This window comes from Cnephaeus nilssonii (genome assembly GCF_951640355.1).
Source record: "Cnephaeus nilssonii genome assembly, chromosome: 1".
Classification (NCBI taxonomy): Eukaryota; Metazoa; Chordata; class Mammalia; order Chiroptera; family Vespertilionidae; genus Cnephaeus; species Cnephaeus nilssonii.
The window spans coordinates 56,529,228-56,553,349 of NC_137072.1; the positions used below are offsets into that span (position 1 = coordinate 56,529,228).

At 37.9% G+C, this 24,122-nt stretch overlaps 1 protein-coding gene across 2 annotated transcripts in view; it reads right to left on the reverse strand.

Moving 5' to 3' along the window:
* GRID2 (glutamate ionotropic receptor delta type subunit 2) overlaps window positions 1-24,122 on the reverse strand; it is a gene marked incomplete at its 3' end in the record, with an annotated part of 1,404,804 nt that overhangs the window by 542,315 nt on the left and 838,367 nt on the right. For both annotated transcript variants that reach the window (XM_079766351.1, XM_079766350.1), the window contains one exon: window positions 22,094-22,213. In XM_079766351.1, coding sequence (XP_079622477.1) covers window positions 22,094-22,213 — 120 coding nt within the window. The remainder of the gene's footprint in view (window positions 1-22,093; window positions 22,214-24,122) is intronic.

Sequence of the window (24,122 nt, forward strand, 5' to 3'; positions counted from 1 at the left end):
TTATTTTAGAGTTGTCTAGGTCAGACGTCCAGGATGTGTCTCACCAGGCTAAAATCCCATTCCTGGGGAGTACCGGGGAGAATTTATTTCCTGCTAATAGGAGTTGTTGGCAGAATTAAGTCCCTTGCAGTGGTAGGACTCAGGTTCCCATTTTGTTACAGGCTTTAAACGAAGACAGTCCTGGATTCTAAATGCATTCTCATTCCTTAGTTCATGTTCTACCTCCTCCATCTTCAAGGTCAGCAATGGCTTCTCCTGTTCTCAGGTCACAGCTCTCTGACCTTCTCTTCTGCCTCTCTTTGCTCCTTAGAGAATTAACGTGATTCCACTGGGCCCACTGGAATAATCTAGGGCAGTGGTCGGCATACTCATTAGTCAACAGAGCCAAATATCCACAGTACAACGATTGAAATTTCTTTTGAGAGCCACATTTTTTAAACTTAAATTTCTTCTAATGCCACTTCTTCAACATAGACTCGCCCAGGCCGTGGTATTTTGTGGAAGAGCCACACTCAAGGGGCCAAAGAGCCGCATGTGGCACTAGAGCCGCAGTTTGCCGACCACGGATCTAGGAAAATCTCCCCATTGTAAGGTTAGTTGATTAGCAACCTTAATTCCATCTGCTACTTAATTCCTCTTCTCCTATGATCCTCCCTTCCCTATCACATTCCTCACATAATGTAATATATTTACAGTTTTGAGAAATAGGGTATGGGCATATTTGAGGGGCTGTTATTCTGCCTACCACAAACATATACCCAATGTAGTTGAAAATTAAAGGGAGCAGGATACTCTTTCTTAAAGCAAAGGAAAAAAAATAATCTAAATCATTCAGATATTTTCCTTAGCTTTTTTATATAGATAGGGGCAAGAAAAAGGTGACTGGAATACCTTAGAATTAAAATTTTTATTCATTCACTTAAAAGATAATTTTCAGTAACTATTTTGTGTTAAATTATAGACTAGGCACTCAGTATCCAAGTGATCAAAAAAGAAATAGACAGCTTTTGGAAGGCTAATGAGAGAAATGAACAATGACCACAGACATCACAATTTACAGTAAGTGCTATATAGAAAATAATTAGCACTCAGTGAAATCTGCTGACAGGGTGAAGGTGAAAACATAGGGTAAGCTAGAAGAGATGGCCATATTTTACAATATAGAGAGTGAAGAATATACTTGAGTGCAGAGACCGAACTTTTTTGTTGTAGAAACATCTTTTGTTATAAATTTCACAAACATGACCTAAAGAAATGCAGCTTGAAGTTAGTTAAGGACTGCCTGCCAAATCAAAATTAAAAATCACCAACACTTCTCCACAGCTCCACTGCTTCACTAGATCTCGTATGAACTATTGCAATAGCATCCTTACTTGTCTTCCGCTCCCACCATTGCTTGTTAGAGTCCTATCCTTACCTATCAGCTAGAGTGTCTGTTTTTTAAAAAAAATATATCACTCCTCTTCTAAAACCATTTAAATTCATCCTATATAATAAAAGCCTAATATGCTAAGTGTCTGGTCAGCTGTTCAACCAATCAAAGCATAATATGCTGATACTAGAGGCCCTGTGAATACAATTCGTGCACTGTGGGGGCGGGGGGGTGTCCCTCAGCCCAGCTTGCCTCCTCTCACAGTCCAGGAGCCCTCAGGGGATGTCATACTGACGGCTTAGGGAAGCGTGGGGAGCGGGCCTAAGCCACAGTCTGGCCTCCCTCTGTGGGAGGTGACTGGGCTGATCAGTGGGGAAGGTGCCACCCCCATCTCCATGCTGCTGTTGCTGCCACTGCTGCCCGCCGCAGCCGCAAGGTGTTTTCATCAACAAGACTCCAGTCCCTTCATCATGAAAAAATGACAACTTTCTTTAGGCATTTTCAAGATGTGTCTTTCATAGGATATGCATTTCTTTCTTTCTTTTTTTTTTTTATCCTCACCTGAGGATATTTTTCCATTGATTTTTAGAGAGTGTGGAAGAGAGAAGGAAAGACAGAGAAAAACATCAATATGAGAGGGACACTTTGATTGGTTGCCTCCTGCATGAGCCCTGACCTGGGCCCCAACCAGGGAGGAGCCTGCAACCTAGGTACATGCCCTTGGTCAGATTCGAACCTGGCCTCCCTGTGGGTTTGTGTCTCCACTCGCTCCAGCCCTAGCAGCCCAGCGCCGTGGCCACAGGGCTGGGGCTGGGGGCCGGCTCCCCTGCGTGTTGTTCTCTCAGGCTCCGGGCCGTGCCCAGCCCCTCCCCTGAGCTGGTCGTGACTGTTAAGGCATCCCGGCCTAATTTGCATATTACTTCTTTATATATATAGACTAGAGGCCCAGTGCATGATTTAATCATGCACCTGGTGCACCAGCGGGCTGGCTGTCCGCCGGTGCCCCAGGCCTTCCGAAAGCCTCCGGCGCAGCCATGGCACAGACGCTGAGCTCGCAGCGCCACTGGCTCCGCGAGCTCAGAGTCCTGCTGGCCCAATCAGCTACCCCGGCCACCCTGAGTCCCGCCCCCTGCGCCTCCTGCTGGCCCAATCGTGGGCGTAGCGGAGTGATGGTAATTTACATATTACCATTTTATTATGTAGGATGCTAAGGCCGCTCAACTGCTTGCTATCACGTGCACCGGCCACCAGGATGTAGACAGTCAACCAGTCGCTATGACGTGCACTGACCACCAGGGGGAAGATGCTCCGACGAGTAGCTGAGCTTGCTGCTGGGGTCCAGCTGATCGGGACTGAGTAAGATGGGCCAGACACACCCTGGATCCCTTCCACGGTCCCTCCTGGCTGACCAACCTCCCACATCCATTCCCAGCCCCAATTGTGCACTGGTGGGGTCCCTCAGCTTGGCCTGTGCCCTCTCATAATCCAGGACCCCTTAGGGGATGACGGAGAGCCAGTTTTGGCCTGACCCCACAGGCCAGGCCAAGGGACCCCAGTGGTGAATGAATTCGTGCACTGGGCCTCTAACAGTGAAATAAAATTCCTTACCAGGTCTTAGAAGACCCAATATGATCTCCTCCCCAAATGCCACACACTCCCTTGTACTGTAGAGCATCATCGCCTACCAATCCCTTTGATCACTCTGCTTCAGCCACAATGGCCTTTGGCTGTTTGTAAGCACATTCCCCTTTCTGGCTCTATGGCCTACAACACATACAGCAGCTCTCACTCCCAATACTCATATCCTTCATATCCTGATTCATTTATATTTTCACAAAAATTGCCATCTAACATAGCATTTTTTTTCTATTTATTTATTGTGTTTCTCTGTATTGGAATCTAAGTTCCATGAGAGCAATGAAATTCTCTGATCTCTTTCATAATGAATCTGCAACAAAGTCTGATACATGGAAGAAAATCAATAATTTTTACTGAATGAATTAATAAAAATAGCTCTTAGAGAAATTTCAAAGGCTACTGCTTACATAAAGAACTGTGCCCTGAGGCAATGTTTAGAGGCAGTATATCTGGATTCCGGTCCTAACTTCAAAACCTACTCCAGCATGTGTAATATCTCAGACATATCACTTATTAATCTCATATTCAGGTTATTCTTCTGTAAAATGAAGAAATTTATATCTGTTTCATCCTCAGAATATTTAGGATCAAATTAGAAAATATATGTGAAATTATAAAATACAACAAGGGGATAAAGTCTAATTATTATTCTATGCCTTTCTTGGTCATTTATAATTCTTGGCTTTGAGTTTTGTTAATGTTGATCGCATAGGCAAAACTCACAGAAGTACAATAGAAAAAAACTTATTAATTTTTTTTTTGTGTGTGTGTGTGTGTCTCACAAACCTTTAAAATTTATTCTGCAAGGTTATTTTCCCCTTACTCTTGGATAAAACTTCAGACAGGCCCTATGACTTTTCTGTTTATTCTTAAGCAGCTAAAGTGACTTATGGTCACATTCTTAATTCAGTGATTTAAAAATCTTTAGCCATAGTAAAAATTCAAATTTTAACCCTGGTTAGATACTGAGGTTTCTCCCCTCTCTTGACATGCAGGTGGGGAATCTTGATTGTAATAACTTTTTTCTCAGCCCCAGACAACTTGTTTTATAATTTCTGCCCCCTTAGTTTCCTAACTGGGGTTTCTGGTTCCCTCCGAGTTGGAGCACAAGAAGGCAAAACAGAAAAAAGGGCATGGCAGTTCCTACTTTATGTTCCTGATCTTGCATTTAAAACTTTCATTGGATTTTTGGAAACCACAAGACTTATCCTTCCTCTCCCCCCCCGCCCCCCCCCCACACACACACAACAAACCATAGTTAAGTAGCATGAATCAGCCACGAGGCCTCTGTGTTCTCCAACCTGCAGAAATTACATACGCATTGTTTTCCATCTAGACTTCCTCCCACCCTCTCTTGGCTGAGAGTAAGGCTGAACCTTCCCTAACCCTCCTTGGTAGGAGTAGGGTAGTAGAGTGCTTCAGTAGAAGGACTCAGAGCACACTAATATCTCCTCCAAAATATCCTTCTCCAAGGCTTCTCTAATTTCCAATTTGCCTGTATCTTTTATATGAGTATGGCATTTAAGAATAGTATAAGCCAGTGGTCGGCAAACCGTGGCTTGCGAGCCACATGCAGCTCTTTGGCCCCTTCAGTGTGGCTCTTCCACAAAATACCACGTGTGGGTGCGCACGTACAGTGTGATTGAAACTTCGTGGCGTATGAGCAGAAGTCGGTTTTCGGCCTGGGAGAGTCTATTTTGAAGAAGTGGTTCTAATGCCAAGCCACACTCAAGGGGTCAAAGAGCCGCATGTGGCTCGCGAGTTACCGTTTGCCGACCACTGGTATAAGCAGTTATTTTCCCCTCCTTAGACATTTCTTTTGTTTTGTTTTCATTTTGGAATTGTATCCATTTTGGAAGGTCATCTACTAGTATATAATGGTACCACACACTTTCTTTTCGGTTTACCATCCTGTTACATTTTTATTTTAAAAATCCTCAGCCATGTGTGTGTGTGTGTGTGTGTGTGTGTATAGATGGTTTAAGTCTTCACTACCTTGGAATAATTATTACTATGGTATTCTAGAGAAACTCTTTGCCTATGTTTCAACTACATCTTGCTAAAGTGTCTAGGTCTCAGCTACGACTTGCATGGAACTTACTTGCTCAGAGGGATTTAATGGCTCCTCTTGCTCATTGGGAAAGAACCAACAAACAAAACCAAACTCTTAAGCATCCTACTGTGCCTACCTCATTATGAGGGCTGAACAGAAGCTGATTATGGCAAAGTAATTCTTAAAAGGTTACAGAAATTAGATGCAAATCTCAGAATGCCAAGAAAACAGAAAAAGGAGTCATCCACCTCAAATGGTAACAACAAATTTTCCTCCCTATTAGGCAATGTGCTGAGAGGCAGCTGAGTGAATGTCTTCATTGCCCATCTGCCCAAGACAGATCAGGACTTTTTTCTTTTAACAGACTTGAGTCCCTGAAGGGATATTTGATTGAAGTTCAGGTTCTAAGTTGTAATGAATTTCCTACTTTAGTGCTGTTTATGACTAAATCCCCCATGTAGTTTTTCAAGGGAAACTACTTAGTCAGACTTATCTCCTCATTGGAGCTTACGAACAGAAAGCCATGTTGAATACCCCTAATCTCTATTTAGTGCCAGAAAAATGACACATCCCGAAGCCCTTTCCCAATTGTGGGTTTAGATCTTCATTTGCCATTCAATAATGTTCTATTTCATTTGACTAGTGATTTGTCTTGATGACTCTTCAGTAAGCTTTGCCATCTTTATGTGAAATTTCTGTATCCAAGCAGTGGTTATAGCAAGAACAATTTGCTCCACACAGGCTGGGCCTTCTAATTTCAGACAAAAGAATTTAACTGGCAGTCACATTAGGTGACAACTTCTCAACACTGAGTCAGTGGTCCTCTGAGCAGTAGGGTTATCCAGGAAGCTTTTTAAAATGCCAGGTCTCATCCTCAGAGACTCTGATTTAATACATTGAGGTGGGAAGCAAGCATTGGGTGTTACGAATAGCTCCCAGGTGATCATAATGAGCAACAAAGTTTAAGAAGCACTGTATCAGGCTGACCATAATTTTATCCCAAACATGGCTATTCTAGAGTCTTCCTAGCACTGATGAAAATTATCCTGAATTATGTCTGTATATGACCCGAAGTTAAAGGATATTCACATGCTAATTTTTCTTTTTTATTTCATAATTATATATCTGTCGATATATGGTTTTGGGAAACATTCAATCGTTATCATGATTTTATGATTTTTAGTCATAAAACTTGCATTTCTCCTCATCAGTTGAAACTAGGTACAGCAAAGGGAGAACCATTCACTCAGGTCTCCGTCAATCTAAAGGAACATGGGCTCCTAGGAGCATACAGCAAGCCTTTCTTCCTATCCTCATTCAGCTCTCTGAGAAGATGGATGTGCTTTGGCCTAGTGTTTTTATCTTTCCAGCCAAGGTACAAGCTGTCAGTTTAGTTATCTGACTATAATTTAATAAGTTGGTGACCCTTCCTTATTCTAGGCATCCATTTGCATAGTTATGTCTCCTGTGATCCCCTAGCTTGAGTTAGCTAAAATGTAACAAGAAAGAGGTGGCAGAAACTTATGAAATCTATACGTTATTAAAATCTATTTTTATTTCACAAAAATCACTGTGGAAGGCTTTATTTGAGTTAATAATATACTGCTATAATGTTTTTGGTTTACCCTCCCTTATAGATGAATTTAACTTACCTTACAGTTTTTTTGTTTGTTTGTTTTTGTTTTTTATGAACTGAATGTTTGTAATCCTCCAAAATTTATATGGTGAAGTCATAAACCCCAATGTGACTATATTTGGAAACAGGAACTAGCTGGAGGTGCTAAAGGTTTAATGAAATAATGAGTGAAGCTCTGTCTGATAGCTGATAGGACTAGTGTCCTCTTATCCTATATAATAAAGGGTAATATGCAAATCAACCGAACAGTGGAACAACCGGTTGCTATGATGCACACTGACCACCAGGAGGCAGACACTCAAGGCAGGAGCTACCCCCTGGTGGTCAGTGCGCTCCCACAGGGGAGCGCCACTCAGCCAGAAGCTGGGCTTATGGCTAGCAAGCACAGCAGTGGTGGCAGCAGCACTAAGGATATCCATCTGACGGCTTAGGCCTGCTCCCCAGTCAGACATCTCCTGAGGGCTCCCAGACTACGAGAGGGTACAGGCTGGGCTGAGGGACCGCCCCCCCCCCCAAGTGTACGAATTTCATGCACCAGGCCTCTAGTAAGAAGATAACACCAGAGAAATCTCTCTCTCTCTCTCTCTCTCTCTCTCTCTCTCTCTGCTCTCTCCATCCCACAGGAGAGTTCTGTGATCTACATATAAGTCATACAAAAGGTAAGAAGATAGAATGTTTCTTTTCTGGATCATCTAAGATCCCACCTTAAAGGCCACCTATAGTAATAAACATATTTCATCAGGGAGAATCTGAAAATACCACACTAGATTCCCAGGCATAAGAGAATAAGCTGACAACCAGCCAGAATAAACATGAACCCTGTGAGACAGGAACAGCTGCCCTCAATCTCGCTTCCCACACAGTGAGAAGGTGGCCATCCACAACCCAAGAGGAGAGCTGTCACCAGACAACTCTGCTGGCCCCTTCATGTGGGACTTTCCAGCATCCAGAACTATGAGAAAATAAGTTTCTGATTTTTAAAGCTACTAGTCTATGGAACTTTGTTATGGTAACTTGAGCAGACTTGAAGGTTTTCTAGTGATTTTGGAAGCCAGGCTATATTTGTCTTCATCCGGCATTCCTAGTGTATAGCACCATTATTGTCACACAGTAGTTATGCTAGAATACAGGCAAGGCAGTAGAGGATCTAACAACACGTCTGTGAAATCAAATAGATTTAACCTCTCTCCAAGTGTTGATTTTATTTTGCCAATCTGATTATTTCTAAGAACCAAGACTTCAGGTACCTCTGGGTTTTTGTTCTTAACACCAAGGAGCAAGAGAAAAATGATCCTTTCCCACAAGTTTCCCTTATAAAAACATGGGAAAGGGTTCTGGTTGATACACATTGGGTGAAATGTTGATTACTGGATGATGGGGTCTATAGGGTGGGTATGAGAAATGCCATAATTGGTTTATCTTGAGACATAAGCCCAACCCTTCTGTGTGTGTGTGAAAGATAATAGTACTGATCTGAGTATACAGAACAACTCGGCTGGCTCACAGAATGTTACTAGGGATACTATAGCTCTTCCTCTCTGCTATAGCCAGCAGTGTTACAGACCACATTTTAGTTAGCCCACGATTGGTGTCTTGTACAAGTTCTAAGTCCATTATTTCCCTCTCATCTGATAAAGTGGTTCTTCAGAATGTTCACAACATAGATTAATGATATCAACAAGTTAAAAATAAATGTGAGTTTTCCTGAATCTTATAAGTAGAAGAGATAACCAACACTCCAACTGCTCTAAATAAATTAATTTATTTATTTATTTTTGTAAATGGAAACAAGTTTTTATATGTCCTAACTATAGGCAAATGTGGACCTTATCTTTCTAGTTACTGACTTAACAATGACACCTAAAACTCAAATGAGCTTTGGCAAGTTTCATGGGGAAACAGGCTAAATGGAATTTTGAAGAAATTTATGTAACTTTAATTCATTTAAAATCATGTTCAAAGTTAAAGACAACTCCTTATCTGGGGCTCAGAACCAATAATCAGAATAAATCTAGGTACTGAAAGACTGTCTCTGGGAAGAGAAATTGTGGGACACAAAAACCATGAAGCCTATTTCCCCCAGGTTCCCCATGCCTAGAATACATACTTTAGATTTGATATACCCAAGATACTTTTAAGTCTAAGCTTTAAAAAAAATCTCCTCATATAGTTTGTTTCATTAGAAAGTTTAATTTTAAATAAAAATTGAGATTATTTTGTCACTGTTTAAAGGATGAAAAGGTATATTTCCCATCTTGTTAACCATAATTTTGCTATGACTTTAACTAGATAAGATCACATTGTAATGTATGTCAAATAAAGATGTCTAATTCCTGAAAATGACAGAGCCATTACTGTGTGTATAAATTACTTACACTTCTGGGTTCTTACTGTGATATTTAATGGACAGTAATTGGAGGTATTACATTCAATACTGTATGTGGTTAAAATTACAAAAAAGCCAAGAATAATAACATATTTTAAAACATTTCAATGACCGCTCTTGGATCTCTGAATCTGTGGACAAAACCCTTTTAGCAATAAATTTGAGTTCTACATGGAATCCCTATCATTAGCTGCCTGATGTAACCTTAATTTTAATAACATTGCAAAAAACAAGAATGATCATCACAGATCAGATAATAATTTCAAGTTACCCAAAATTGGACTCTTTCCTGAACTGCCTTAAAACAAATTCATTGTAATGACTTGGAAACACTCTTAGTTGACTTTTATTGTCCCATTGCATAATAATTAAAAAGACAAGCATATTTCTCAATAATGATTAGAGACATTGTCACAAATCAGGAATAGCCCGCTTTAGAAGGGTCGAATAGTTGGTTTTTCACAACTGTTTTAATCTGGATTGTTGTTTCTGACACTGCCTTTCCAAAGTACCCACTCTAACACATAAAAATAAAGATAGGAGAATTAAAATCTATAACATTTAAAAATAAACACTGTCATTCTGCCATGTGAAATGAAAGGAAAATGAAACTGGATTGAAAACATATACATGAAGACGAACCATATACATGAAGGCAGTTCCAGTTATCTATTTAATCTTAAAATAATATAATAGGATTTAAACATATTTATAATGCAATCCATAATCATTTAAGGCATCACAAAACAACAGGAAGGGGAGGGTTTTTTCACTACATAGAAAATTGTTCAACTGTTTTGGAATTAATATTCATTTAGTTCTTCACAGAATACCATGCCCCCTCACCCAAAAAAATCTCAGATGTTTGAAAAGATAATTGTAAATATTCAAACCATAACAGCTTTGGGAGGGGGGAGTGAAGGGAGGGGGCTAAGACAGTATAAGCCTGATCTTTTGCTGGGAAGGCATTAATTGTATAAAAGTTAGTAGACAAAATCATAAGGAAAGCAATATAACTGTATTAAAATTACTAGAGGCCCAGTGCATGAAATTAGTGCATGGGGGGGGGGGAGGTCCCTCAGCCAAACCTGCACCCTCTCCAATCTGGGAGCCCTAGGGGTATGTCCAACTGCCAGTTTAGGTCTGATATAGACATCCCTCTCGCAATCCAGGACCTCTGACTTCTAACCTCTCACCTGCCTGCCTGCCCTAACCACTTTGCCTGCCAGCCTGATTCCCCTAACTGCCTTCTCCTGCCGGCCTGGTCGCCCCTATTCACTTTTCTTTTGAATCTTATCCCCTTAACACACAATTGTTTTTGACTTCCTTATTGGCTTCTCCATCTCACACAATTTTTCTCTCTCCTTTTTGTAATGCTTTTTCCTACTGACTCATCATTTATAAACTTTACTCTCCTCCTTATTTCCTACTTCTGTTCTATCATCCTTCTTCCCATCTTTCTCCTCCCCTCCCTCCCTCCCCACATTCCTTCTTTCCTTTATCTTTACCCCCGCCCTCCCTCCCCTTTTCCTTCCTTCCCACCTTAATTTTTTTTCTTCTTCACTTCCTCCCTCAGACCTGCTTTGCTTCCTCCTGCATTTCTTCCCATTCCCCTTTTAAGCTCTACCAGTTCCCCTTTAAAACTTTAAACTTTTTTAAAGAAATACCTTTGCCAATTTTTAACCTTGCCATGTTTTTTTCCTGTTCTTGTTGCAAGTAACAAGTTTGGCCTTTGTCTCTGTACAATTTCTCTTTGTTAGTTAAGGCTCATTAGCTGTCCTTTCATTAATAGCAGACTTCATTATTCAAACACAACAATATTTTATATTTTTAATCCAGAAATACATGCTTCCATGAGAACACTATTTTTAAAAAGTTTGGTCTGCAATTAATTATATTTTTACTAACATTTTGTGTATGTGTGTGTGTGTATTTCATAAAAATTAAAATATTCTTATATTGTCAATTCTTTTCCCAGAAATAAATAGTGCATAAGATTATATTGTGTTCCTTTGCCTTGTTAAAGTAAGAAAAAAATTGGGAAATGAGAAAATAATGAGTAGACAGTACCAGGCAGGGGCACTCATGGACCATGTTATCATTCAAAAAGTACATTTTTATTGCATAATGCAAGAGAGATTCATAAAAGGCCATTACAATGAAAGGCAGCCTAAAATATTAAAAATACAACATGCTTTAGGATGCTTTATATCACTTCACTTTAGTAACAGAATCCTTATCTAAAGGAAAAAACAAGAAATATATTCATAGTTTATTCCTTTTGGGTATAAATTTCTGCTATCCATAGAAAAATTTTAATATTTGTAAAATTAGCATTCTATCAATAAAAATCCTTAAAATATTTCTTAAATCATAAATTTAAAAATGCTATCACTAGACTAATCAATAAGTTATTGGTTTTCATTTTCTACTGAATACTATCCTTAAATACAATGTGATTGCATTGCATTGAATTGCATCATTCATTAAAATGCAATGAGGCTCCATAAATTATTTTCTTTAATGACCTCTAAATTATTATAACCAATTTAGGACATTGGGCAATAAGAAACTTTTGTTAGTTTCTTGATATGTCTTATATTTGTGGGTAATTTCCACTGTTGATATTAAGTAAATCAGATAAATCAGATTTGAATGCATTTTCTATGTTTCAAATCACCCAGAATGAACTTAATTTTGTACTTATTATTGACTTTAAAATTAATTTAAAAAATTACTTGCAGTTCTGCTACTTTTGTCCCACATGTATTCCTCCCCTCAAAATGAGCAAATTATTTTCAAATTAGTTGCTTTAATAAAGTTACATGGTCAAGATGTAAGCATGGAACAATTTTCTAATGCTTAGAATGACTTTAGATTCCTATATCTTATGTTATCACACCACTTAAACAAAGATCCAAAGCAGCACAAGAATTATTTGTGTGTGTCTGTTATGATGCTATAGAATCAGTATAATTCACAAAATATCTGACTTATATCTCTTTCTTTTTAAAAAAATATACTTTATTGATTTTTTACAGAGAGGAAGGGAGAGGGATAGAGTTAGAAACATCAACGAGAGAGAAACATTGATCAGCTGCCTCCTGCACACTCCCCACTGGGTATGTGCCTGCAGCCAAGGTACATGCCCTTGACTGGAATTGAACCTAGGACCCTTGAGTCCACAGGCCAATGTTCTAGCCACTGAGCCAAACCAGTCAGGGCTCTTTCTTTATATATTACTAATACTAGAGGCCCAATGCACGAAATTCGTGCATGGGTAGGATCCCTAGGCCTGGCCGGCAATCAGGGCCGATCTGTGGGGTGACTAGCAGGACGGGCCCCCACTGGCACCCGCCTTGGCTGGCCTGTGGCCTGAGGGCTGGGGGCAGCTCCTGTGTTGAGCATCTTCCCTCTGGTGGTCAGTGTGCATCATAGCAACCAGTCGTTCCACCATTTGGTCGATTTGCATATTAGGCTTTTATTATATAGGATAATGTCTTTGGTCTGTGCTGTTTTCTTGTGTTTATTTATCTCCGTTCTATCCAGTGGATAATATCTATATCCATGTCATCTATTATTTTCTATTACCTATGTATCTATGTGTTTAGATGTCTATGTATCCATCTACCTACCTACCTACCTACCTACCTATCTAAATATCTATATTCTTACTAAAAGATAACTTTACAAATAGTAAGCAATCACAACTGTTTCATGATATTATGTTATCTTAGAGACCTGTGATTTTATCCTTAAACAGTGGGTTACCATTGCTATGCCATGACTCACCCAAATCTCATCTTGAAAATTGGAATAATAGCCTCAATATATTTTCATTTGACTACATTGTAACAACAACAACAAAAACTTTGGCTGGAAAAATCTTCTTAGGATTATAAAATATCTAACTTACAATTATTTTGGAAAATATTTTATCAGGAATTTCAATTGACCCTCAAGCACACCCACATTTTTTTATCAACAGATGCTTCTGTTGACAACAATGAGATAAAACTGAATGCTAAGTCAGTATGGTAAAATGTGGCTGTCCTTTAAAATAAAAGAAAAGCCTTGAAGTAATGAATGGAAATATTACATCTACTATCAGAAATAAAATCTGGAAAGTGAAAAAAAAAAATACCAAAAATTAAATATTACATAAAATATCAAAGAAGAAAGTTAAGCCTGGCCAGCGTGGCTCAGTGGTTGACTATCAACCTATGAACCAGGAGGTCACAGTTCAATTCCCAGTCAGGGCACATGCCCGGGTTGTGGGATCCCCAGTGTGGGGCATGCAGGAGGCAGCCAATCAATGATTCTCTTTCATCATTGATGTTTCTATCTTTCCCTCTCCCTTCCTCTCTGAAAAAAAAAAAAAATGTATTTTTTTTTAACTTAAAAGTAGGATAGAGTAGTATATCCAAAAATATTTTTGTTTCTTAACAATCAGGGTTTTCAAGAGAAAATCATGAGAATTCAGTTATTTTATAGAAAAATGTGATAATTTTTATTAGTGAGATTTTAAATAGATTTTTCCCTTGGAATTTAATAAACTGTAAAATAACTATAAATATACTTAGTGATTTGTTCCATATCTATATATATAAAAGGCTAATATGCTAATTGTTCCTCAGACCCTTTGACCTATCAACCAGGCACTATGACATCCACTGAACATCAGGGGGCAGGCACTCCAACCTGTAGGTTAGCTTGCTGCTGGGGTTTGGCTGATGGGGACTGGTTGAGATGGGCCAGACACACCCTGGAGCCCTCCCCCAGTCCCTCCCAGACACAGATCATGCACTGGTGGGGTCCCTCGGCCTGGCCTGCACCCTTCACAATCCAGGCCTCAGGGGATGTTGGTAAGCCTGCCTTGGCCCAATCCCTGCAGGCCAGTCCAAGAGACCCCACCAGTGCACAAATCCGTGCACTGGGCCTCTAGTTTATAATAAAAGAAAAAAAAAACAGAAGAGACCTCCCCTTTATTGTTTATCTCTAACAAAGTTTTTGAATTGTGGAGAGACAATCTTATAATGTAGTGAAAAAAACACACACATTGAACTAGAAGTCTAGAATTGTTTTTTCTAACAAACAAACAAAAAAATTAGGGAAGCCATTCAACCCACAACCTCAAGTACTACATATATAAGATAGAGATGTTTTAGCAAATAACTGCTATATTTTTTCCTAATTCTGTGACCCCTCAGAAATATTTGGATGGAACAAAAGAACATGCCTACTTGGAAAAAAATTGGGTATGTTTAATAATGAATAAAATATTCATGTATCTATTTTTAAAGTAGGTACAGTGTATAAGATTATAAGAAAAAAGGAAATATATGGAAGAGTCTGTTTATAATTAATGTATCTAATACCAATTGAACAGCTAGAAAAGAAATAAAATCTAGGAGCCAGAAATGTTTTGTTTGTTTGTAAGGAATTGATAATGCTAGAGTCATAGTAAGGGAAAGAAGATGAAATAAAAATAAATATCTGATATTCAACAAATAGAAATCACACAGGATGAGAACTCACTTCCTGAATTGTAATTAGTTTATTTTTCCCAAGAATAATTCTCCAGTTTCCAATTATCTTTCGGAGGGAAAAATATCCATTAACAAACCACTTTCTATGTGAGATACAAAAATATGACTGTGTTTCCCCCTCTCACAATCCCAAAACACATTGTCTCCTATTTAATGATAGTACACTATTCAAATCGTATTATTGCTCCAAATGGCTACAATCAGACATTCTGCAAAGCATGAGTCTGGGATGAAAAGATTTCTCATCCCAGTTTGGAATATAGAGTCATATCAATGTTGAATGAATCCAAAATAAATTCTCAAGCAAAGCTTTTCAAATACATTTCCATTTAAACCCACACAAACTACTTTTATTCAAGTACTCCAGGGTAATAAAAGTTTCCATGGCTGATGATTAAGAATTGCTTGAAAACATTTTCAGCAGATAAGTGCTTTTCTCCTCATGAGCATCAAGTGACTTTCTCAGAGTGATAATATTCAGGTAGATGCATTCATTTTGTTAATTAAACATTTCAAGGCATAACCTATAGTAAACCAAGATATTTTGGACTTTCTTTCAAAGTGAGATTCATTTCTCAATTTTGATTATTAAAAAAAATCAGAAATGTTATTTTACTCCTATAATGGAGTTCAATAACACTGATAAAGTACATTTACAGAATATTTAAAATCAAAGTTCACTGCCAATAAATGTAAAAGCTCCTTGTTGTACTTGAATTACTGTGATTAATGAAAGTGATTCTAATTACTAAAAGAGCATCTCCATTTCCAAATGTTTATTTTCCATATTGGAAATAGCTCTACACAAACTTAGCTTTCTATAAAACTTCAAGAGATTATTTATTAAATTCATAAAGAATTTTCTAAAAAGACATTAAAAACCCTGGCAGAAATGCTAAAAAATTTAAATAACAACAAAAACCAGTGCCTCAAAATAACATTTGTAGCCTCAAGAAGTGAAGGAAGGCAAAGGAAATAGTATAACTCTGAGAACGTATATCAGCAACATTAAAGTTGCATGAATATAAAAATTGATCCTAATAATACTAGGCATCTAAATAATAAGAATTGTCCATCAGAATTCTTTGAAATATAACAAAACCTGAGATTTTATATGCCATATATACATATATATGTGTGTGTGTATATATGTGTGTATATCTATATATATATGTGTGTGTGTATATATACATATATATTTCTATAGCATAAAAATTCCAGAAATGTTATTTTACTCTTATAATAGAGTTAAATAATAGTGATAAAGTATATTTACAGAATATTTAAAATCAACGTTCATGTCCAATAAATGTAAAAGCTCCTTGTGGTACTTGAATTACTATGATTAATAAAAGTGTTTCTAATTACTAAAAGAGTATCTCCATTTCCAAACATTTGTTTCCCATATTGGAGAAAGCAGTAACTAAATTCATAGCAAAAACATTAAAAGTGGCAATAGTTTACACATGTAAGTCACCCCAAAGTCTCAAAACAGTTTTTCTTACATAGTTTCTATTTAAAACAATGAAATATCAATACCTTCATTTTCCAGTCACTGAAAAATGGGTCAGCTTGATTAGGACTAAAATCTTAATGGTTTCTGACTACTTTAATGTGTCAGGTATCCTGGTCACAAATGAAAAGAAAATTAATGGGGGAGAGGGGGAGATAGGAAAGAGGCAACACTATCAGTTGTCACCAAAAGCCATGATTACAATTTCAATTATTCATCAGGGATATGAACATAATATTCATTAGTGTAAATGAAGGGCCCCAAAACAAATGAGTTGAGAAAGTTTTATTAGCAAATTGGGTGAGATTATGTGCCCAGGCTATATACGTTTTTATAATCATTCCAATGTATAAAACCAAGTTCCTGTAGAAGGAGAATGTGTAATTCACTGAAGGAGTCAAGATAAGCCTGGGAGAATAAGAAGGACATATAAGCAAATATTCTAACAGACTACAGAGAAATTCAGAGGTAAGAGAAAAGCACATGATTTGAAGTTGAATAACAAGACCTTGGAATTATGCTTTAATTGAACCTACCATATCATGAATGTCACTGAATATCAAATTAGTCTGCTATAAGTTTCCAACATTTATGAACAAATTACTTACTATATGACCCCTTCCTGACATTGTCTGCCATTCATTCAACATCTTTGAAATAAATATTTGATATCTACCACTTAAAGTTCAATCACAACAATGAGACCTTGCCAAAGAAATATATATATACTAGTGGTCCGGTGCACAAAATTTGTGCATGGGGGGGGGCAGTCCCTCAGCCTGGCCTGCAACCTCTCCAATCTGGGACATCCCTCTCACATTACAGGACCGCTGGCTCCTAACTGCTCATCTGCCTGCCTGCCTGCCTGATCACCCCTAACCACTCTGCCTGCTGGCCTGATCAACACCAACTGCCCTCTCTGCCAGCCTGCTCACCCCCAATTGCCAACCCCCGGCCAGCCAGCTCGCCCCCACCTAACCTCCCCTGTTGGCCTGCTTTCCCCCACCTGCCCCCCCTGCTGACCTGCTTGCCCCCACCTGCCCCCCCTGCTGGCCTGATAGCCCCCAACTGCCCCTCTTGCCAGCCTGATCACCCCCAACTGCCCCCCTGCCATCCTGCTTGCCCCCAACTGCCCCCCCCTGCCGGCCTGCTCGCCCCCAACTTATCTTCCCTACTGGACTGCTCGCCTCCAACTGCCCTCCTCTGCCAGCCTGATTGCCCCTAACTGCCTCTGCCTCGACCCCACCACCATGGCTTTGTCCAGAAGGTCTCCTGGTCTAATTAGCATATTACCTTTTTATTAGTATAGATGAGTAAATGTTTCTAAATTCCATATATTCTAATTTAGATTGCTTTAATGATAATTGCTCTGGGAATGGGTCATGAACATTAATCTCCTTTTGTGGCTGAAACTAGACATGGGGATGTTCAGTGGATAGTAAGTACTGCCACATTGCATAGGTGAATTTGAGCTGGACTGGAGTTTCACTGGTGATAGGTTGGGGTGGAATAGATTTCAGAGTAAACCACTATGGATATTGTCCAGTAATGTAGGAAGGAAAGTGAACTTTGCCTCCTTTGCATCAATAGGATCTAGTAAGTGCTGTGTGTTCTCGAAGTCTTAATCCAAACAGTCATCAGCTGTGGACTAAAGGTGAACCACAGATGCTCTGGGTCTCTTATTCACAGCACTTACTAGATTCTCTCCACTATATAAAACTTTCAAGATATAAATTCATTGTTAGAAATATGACATATTAATAATGGGCTTAATTATAGAGACTTGGTTAATACAGGCTGTACTGACTACTGGATCCTCTATTATTTGCTTCCCATTGAGCTATAGATGCTTAAGAGACTTGTAGAATTTTAGAGTTAAAAAGGACATTAAACAAAACAAAAAGGTTAATGTTTCCTGCTATTACTGTGATTGTCATGTATAATGCTCTGTCAATCACACCTAAAATTAAATTTCTTTCTCCACCTCACATTGCAATTTCTTGTCAAAATAGCAACTAGATTGTATTTCTTGTGTTGGCAAAATGTTGACATAGATTATTGTCCATTTACAAAATAGCATTATTTTAATCCTCAGTATGTAACCTACAAACATAATTTCACTTAATCTTTATAACAATCAGGAATAGTATTATTATCCACATTTTATAGATAAAGAAATTGAGATTCACTGGGTTTAGTAGTCCTAAAATCACACAGCCAGTAAGTAACAGGGTCTGAATTTCAAACCAGGTGTGTCTGACAGAAAGGCTAAGTACTTTTCCCATTAAACATATAAATCTAGCCTAGTTGTTAGAAAATGATCTTGAACTACAAATACCAATAATTCCTATTGAGCTTGTACTTTTGTGGGTGATTAGAATAATCGATCTAAATATTTGTTTGGAATAATCAATAAACTGTTTCCATATCCTCTGTGAATACCTGCAAAGAAATTGTACATAATCTTACCTAATGACCAGTAAAATCATTGAGTATAATTTTGGTGACCAAGTGGCCAACTCTGCTAAGCATGAGAATACGTTGATGGAAAGGTTGTAATTACACATTCTCATTCTAATGTGCTATGCCAACAATTAGTTTATGTCCGTATACTTATTATTTTTCATTTGAATAAAGGAAGAACATGGCTAATATAGGTGAAGAATATTGCAGATATTTAAGTCAATATGACAACGAATTCATTAATACATTCATTAAATACTTAATGAGCATCTACTATAGGCCATATATTGGAGGATATGGCAAGGAACATTCTTATCTCATGGAGTTACATTATAATGGGAAAGGCAGACTATAAACAAGTAAATTTATTATATTTACTAAAGGCCTGGTGCATGACATTCGTGCACTGGCAGGGGCGTCCCTCAGCCCCTTAGCGCTGCCACGGAGGTGGTAGATGGTAGAGGCTCTTGCCACTACTGCTATGCTCGCCAGCCGTGAGCCCAGCTTCTGGCTGAGCGGCACTCCCCCTGTGGGAGCACCATTCACCCAGAAGCCAGGCTCACTGCTCCTTAGTGCTGCCTCGGAGACAGGAGAGGCTCCCATCACCACCGCTGCGCTCCCCTGCTGGTGAGCCTGGCTTCTGGCTGAGAGACGCTCCCCTTCTGGGAGCACACTGACCACCAGGGGGCAAATCTGGCATTGAACTTCTGCCCCCTAGTGGTCAGTGCACATCATAGCGACTGGTTGTTCTGCCGTTTGGTTGATTTGCATATTAGCCATTTATTATATAGTATGTTTACCTATACATGCACAATATATATAAACATATATAAGGTTTTTATATATAATTATATGAATGCATATAGTTTCAGTTTATAAAAAGTTCTATAAGGAAACATAAAGCAGGTTAATATGAAAAGTAAATATTATTTTAGATATTGTATAATCAGAATACAAATACAATGTTGAAGAATACCTGTTCAATATTTAATCATTGGCCATTTGAAGGGTAGGCTGTTATTTCCTCTTTCTAAGTACACGGCAGAAAATACTTTAGTTCATTAAAAGTACCTTTTGCAAAGCAGTGCATTCGATTTTCCCACGAATGTAAAGCTACAGATTTTATATTTCTAAACTTAATGTTGGAGAACTTGAGTAAAAATTCTAAATCTATCTGAAAAACAATTATACCTAGGAGCTAGAATATCTCTGCTGTACCATTTTATTTCATCAGCTTACATAAGAAAACAATTTTATGAAGATACTAAGCATTACTATGCAATTAAGGTTGGTTGCGAAACCAGTTTTAATCTATTTTTCCAGGCCATATTTTCCTAATAGTGATAAAGTTCAAAGACATTAAGTTTAGAGTATTAAATTTTAATGCTGGAACTCAGTCTTCAGAGTAAAAAGTGAGTGGCATTGGCAAAACAAAATAAAACAAAGACACATAAGGAAAAAAACACTAGTGTGTAAAATTCCTCTCCTAAGAAAAAACAAAATTGATCCATTAAATATTTAATATTTACTTTTTACATCTTTGAAAAAAATTTCATTTTAGAAGATTGTGTAAAATACTATTATTTAAATTATTTTTCTTTTTGGTAGTTTTTATTGTGATGAACAAAAACCAGAACAACCAGAATTTTGGAGAAAATTTAAAGACACAGAAAACTTTGATCATTTAGAAATTTGGCTTTGAGGTTCACCTGAATTTATCTTCAAGGATACAGTGTCTAACACCTTGAACACACCATCTATTGAACGAAACACCACCTCACATCAAAGTAAAAAACATGCAATAGATATCAAAGCAGGAAATCTCTTGTTTGATCAGCATCAGTGAAAATTAAGTAATCCTTTTCACATTCTCTTCCAACTCTGAAAAGTGAAACCTCCAATCGTACCAGGCCAATACAGACAAGATTAGTCCACCATTTGGGACTGGGTCAATACACATCCAAATCCTAAGCAGACAAGCCCCACTCAGTTATGAAAGCTGACAGGGTCCCTGCTCCAGGTGATAAGGCTTCAGGGATTGCATACACCTCACCACCTGCAGCAGAATAAACACTGACACCTTGACAGTTTGTCAATGGAAAGCCATTCACTCTTTTTGAGACTTGGAGATACTGGGAGTGGAAACAATTTTGTACACACATCTAGTAACTACCGTCATTATTTGTATGGTAAAGTTTTCCCTTGATAAGTATACTTGAAGACATTGTGTGTGTGTGTGTATGTGTGTATGTGTGTGTGTGTGTGTATCCATGTGAAAAAAACTGCCCAATTTATAAATAGAGCTCTGGCAATTCACAAACTAATTCATAGTAGCCTTAAAGTTACTTGAGAGCTTAAAAGTAGAAACAGACCACAGTAGATGCACATACAGCTAATAAAATTATATTTAACACTGTAAAGAAATGAGTATCATAAAACTCAGACTATTGATTATACTACTCAGAAGGGAGGAGGTTGGGAATGAAGTATGAGGGGGTGTTCAGGATGCTTGGTATGTCCTATTTCTTTACCATAGTAGTAGTTGTTTCCTTGAAAATAACTCACGAGACTATCCTAATATTTTTGCAGTTTTCTATGTTTACTATGCTTCAATATAAAACAATAATTAAAACACATTAAAATATTTTAAACTCTTCTAGCATAAATTTTCCAAGAGGTTTTTATTGCTGATTAGAACAACTCCTTAGTTTTATCTAAGTTTCTCTGCATCCTATACTCAACACTGAAAAGGAACAGATACTAAAGAACCTCTTAACTCGATACAGCAAGTTTATACACTTAGAAATTTATAGTTATGAACCCCATATGCACATGTAATTACCTTGAGTTTTTTCCTACCACAAATATATAAAAATGGCAAATTCAAACTGTCACAGCAATTTTCCCAAGGGCTTTTATATTTCTCCTCAAGAAAGTTATAGTTCCGGGAGTTCATGAAATATTCCTTACTGTCCTCAGCTTCTTCTTACATGTGATCTGAGGTACAGCGCCAGATCTGCAAGCCATTTGCTAGTTATGCATACCACATAGAGAAGCTGAAATACTGAAATGTCAGTTTTATAGAAGGACTTCACTCTTACTAAATGAAATTCCTCTAAGCTCTTTTTTCTGATTTTGTGCATGTTACAAGTTTAAAACCAAGCAGCTATGCATTGTACGAATATTAAATTCATTACTTTACAAAAATCATTATAATGAATGAAAGATTATGCTAGTTCCCTAGGAAACCATCAGATTCCTGTACCCTTCTTCCTTTAAATTATTCTAAAGCATAAATAAAATTCATTGACTAATACTTCTGGTAAGTAGTTAAGGTCATTTAAATGTCTAATTCTCCCCCTTTCTTCTTTTTCAAACTACAGTAGAAACTGTAATCTATACTGTGAACGTATTGTATGAAGACAATCAAATACAACCATAGTTACTGTAGGAAAGCATATTTATCAATGTTTCTGGTCTTACTTTGCGAATGCCTCGGCCAAGCTCCTCTCCATAGTTGGTTCCAAGAATTTCAAAGTGGACATTGGGATTGCCTCCATTTTCTCCAAATTCCAGCTCTCCAGTCAACCCACTAACTCCACCCTAAAGCAGAGAAAAGATACTGATGTAAGATTTCAGAAAAAAGGTAAAATAGTAATAATAAAAAGTATAAAAGAAAGTTCTAGTAAAACAATTTCCATCTATAAAATAAATATTATTTCAAGCATGCAATTATGAATAGGCTACTTTTTAATAAGTGCACAGCATAAATTGAAGAGCAATTGAAAGTAATCTTGAGAATCACTTAATCCAAGTTTATCCACTTCACAGACCCAACGAGTCAAACGATTTATTTAGACCCAACGAATCAAACGATTACACAAACTGACAGGATGTTTCCTCTGAGACTAAATCCCAGGCTAGGTTTGTTGCCTTCAAACCTTCTGACACACGTGGATCCATCCGTCAGAAAACTAGATGCTCTCGGAGAGAATGGATCTACTCTGGAGACACATTTTGACAATATTCTTTCTCAGCACAATGCCATTCGAATTGGATCTAAAATTATTTCCTGGATTCTAAAAGCTATGGTTTATAAGCTATTAGCGGTTTGTTTTTCCTCCTTCTTTAAATATCTTGTCTAAATGTAAAAAAGAAATCTAAATTGGACTTGAAATCTGTTTTTGCTCTTAACCAGTAGTGCTGGCTATTGAGATTCATTGGGAATTTCCAAGATTCATCTCTCATTCAACATGGCAGGTGTTCATTTCCCCAACAGATGGTAATGTAGGTCAGACTTCTCTCTTTCTTGTTTACCATTCTTTTCTTGGTTTAGTTTATCATTTAGGATTTTACAAATAAAAATCATATTTGGAATCACTTCTAAACTACAGTACTTCTAACTTGGAATTTTAGCCTGATAATCACATTTATCTGAACAAGTTATCTCGATTTGTACATCGCTTTAAGTATCACCTCTATATTGGTTGATAATTAAATATACAGACAGTCCCCAATTTATGATGTCTTTTGACTTACACTTTTTTTCCAACCTTGCAATGGTGCAGAAGCAATTCGAATCTGGTATAAACAGTACTTGGGGATTTTGATTTTTAAAAAAATATATTTTATTGATTTTTTACAGAGAGGAAGGGAGAGGGATAGAGAGCTAGAAACATCGATCAGCTGCCTCCTGCTCACCCCCCACTGGGGATGTGCCCACAATCAAGGTACATGCTCCCGACCGGAATCGAACCTGGGACCCTCCAGTTCACAGGCCGACACTCTATCCACTGAGCCAAACCGGCCAGGGCAGGGATTTTGATTTTTTATTGTTATCCCCCTGCAGTCCGATACTCTGGTGATGCTGGTCGGCAACAGTGAGCGCAGCTACAAGTCAGCAATGCAATCGCATGGGTAAACCACTGGTACTCTCCAGTGCACTTGGTTACCAGCCGTTTTTGGATATTGTGTTCTGAGCACATTAAGGTAAGTTACAGTAAGCTGGGATGGTCGGTAAGTTAAATGTACTAAATTCATTTTTGACTAACAATATTTTCAACTTAGGTTTATTGGGACATAACCTCATCATGTCACAGGTCACCTGCATTTCATTTGCCATAACCTCTAACTTAACTTCTGGTCTTTATTGGCAGGTATTATGCTATCTGCTATATCTCCTACTGCATATGTGTCTTATACCCATTGCATGATGCTAAGTTCATAACAGGCATTCAATAAAACTATTGCTTACTCATTACTTTCAGTATTTAATCTATTTCATTTTTTCAACAGTTATAACCAACAAAACTGATCTTCCATAACTATTTCCTAATAAGCAACTTCTCTTTTGTTATCCAATTTTATTAATAAAATATGTTGAATTTGGTGGTTCTGCGCTCTTCTCATGTATGATTTAGTCAGTACCATGGACTTGGTCTATGTTGTCAGAATCTTCTAGCTGTGTAAACCTGGCTAAGTCCTTTAATTTCTCTATGTCCCAATTTCAACA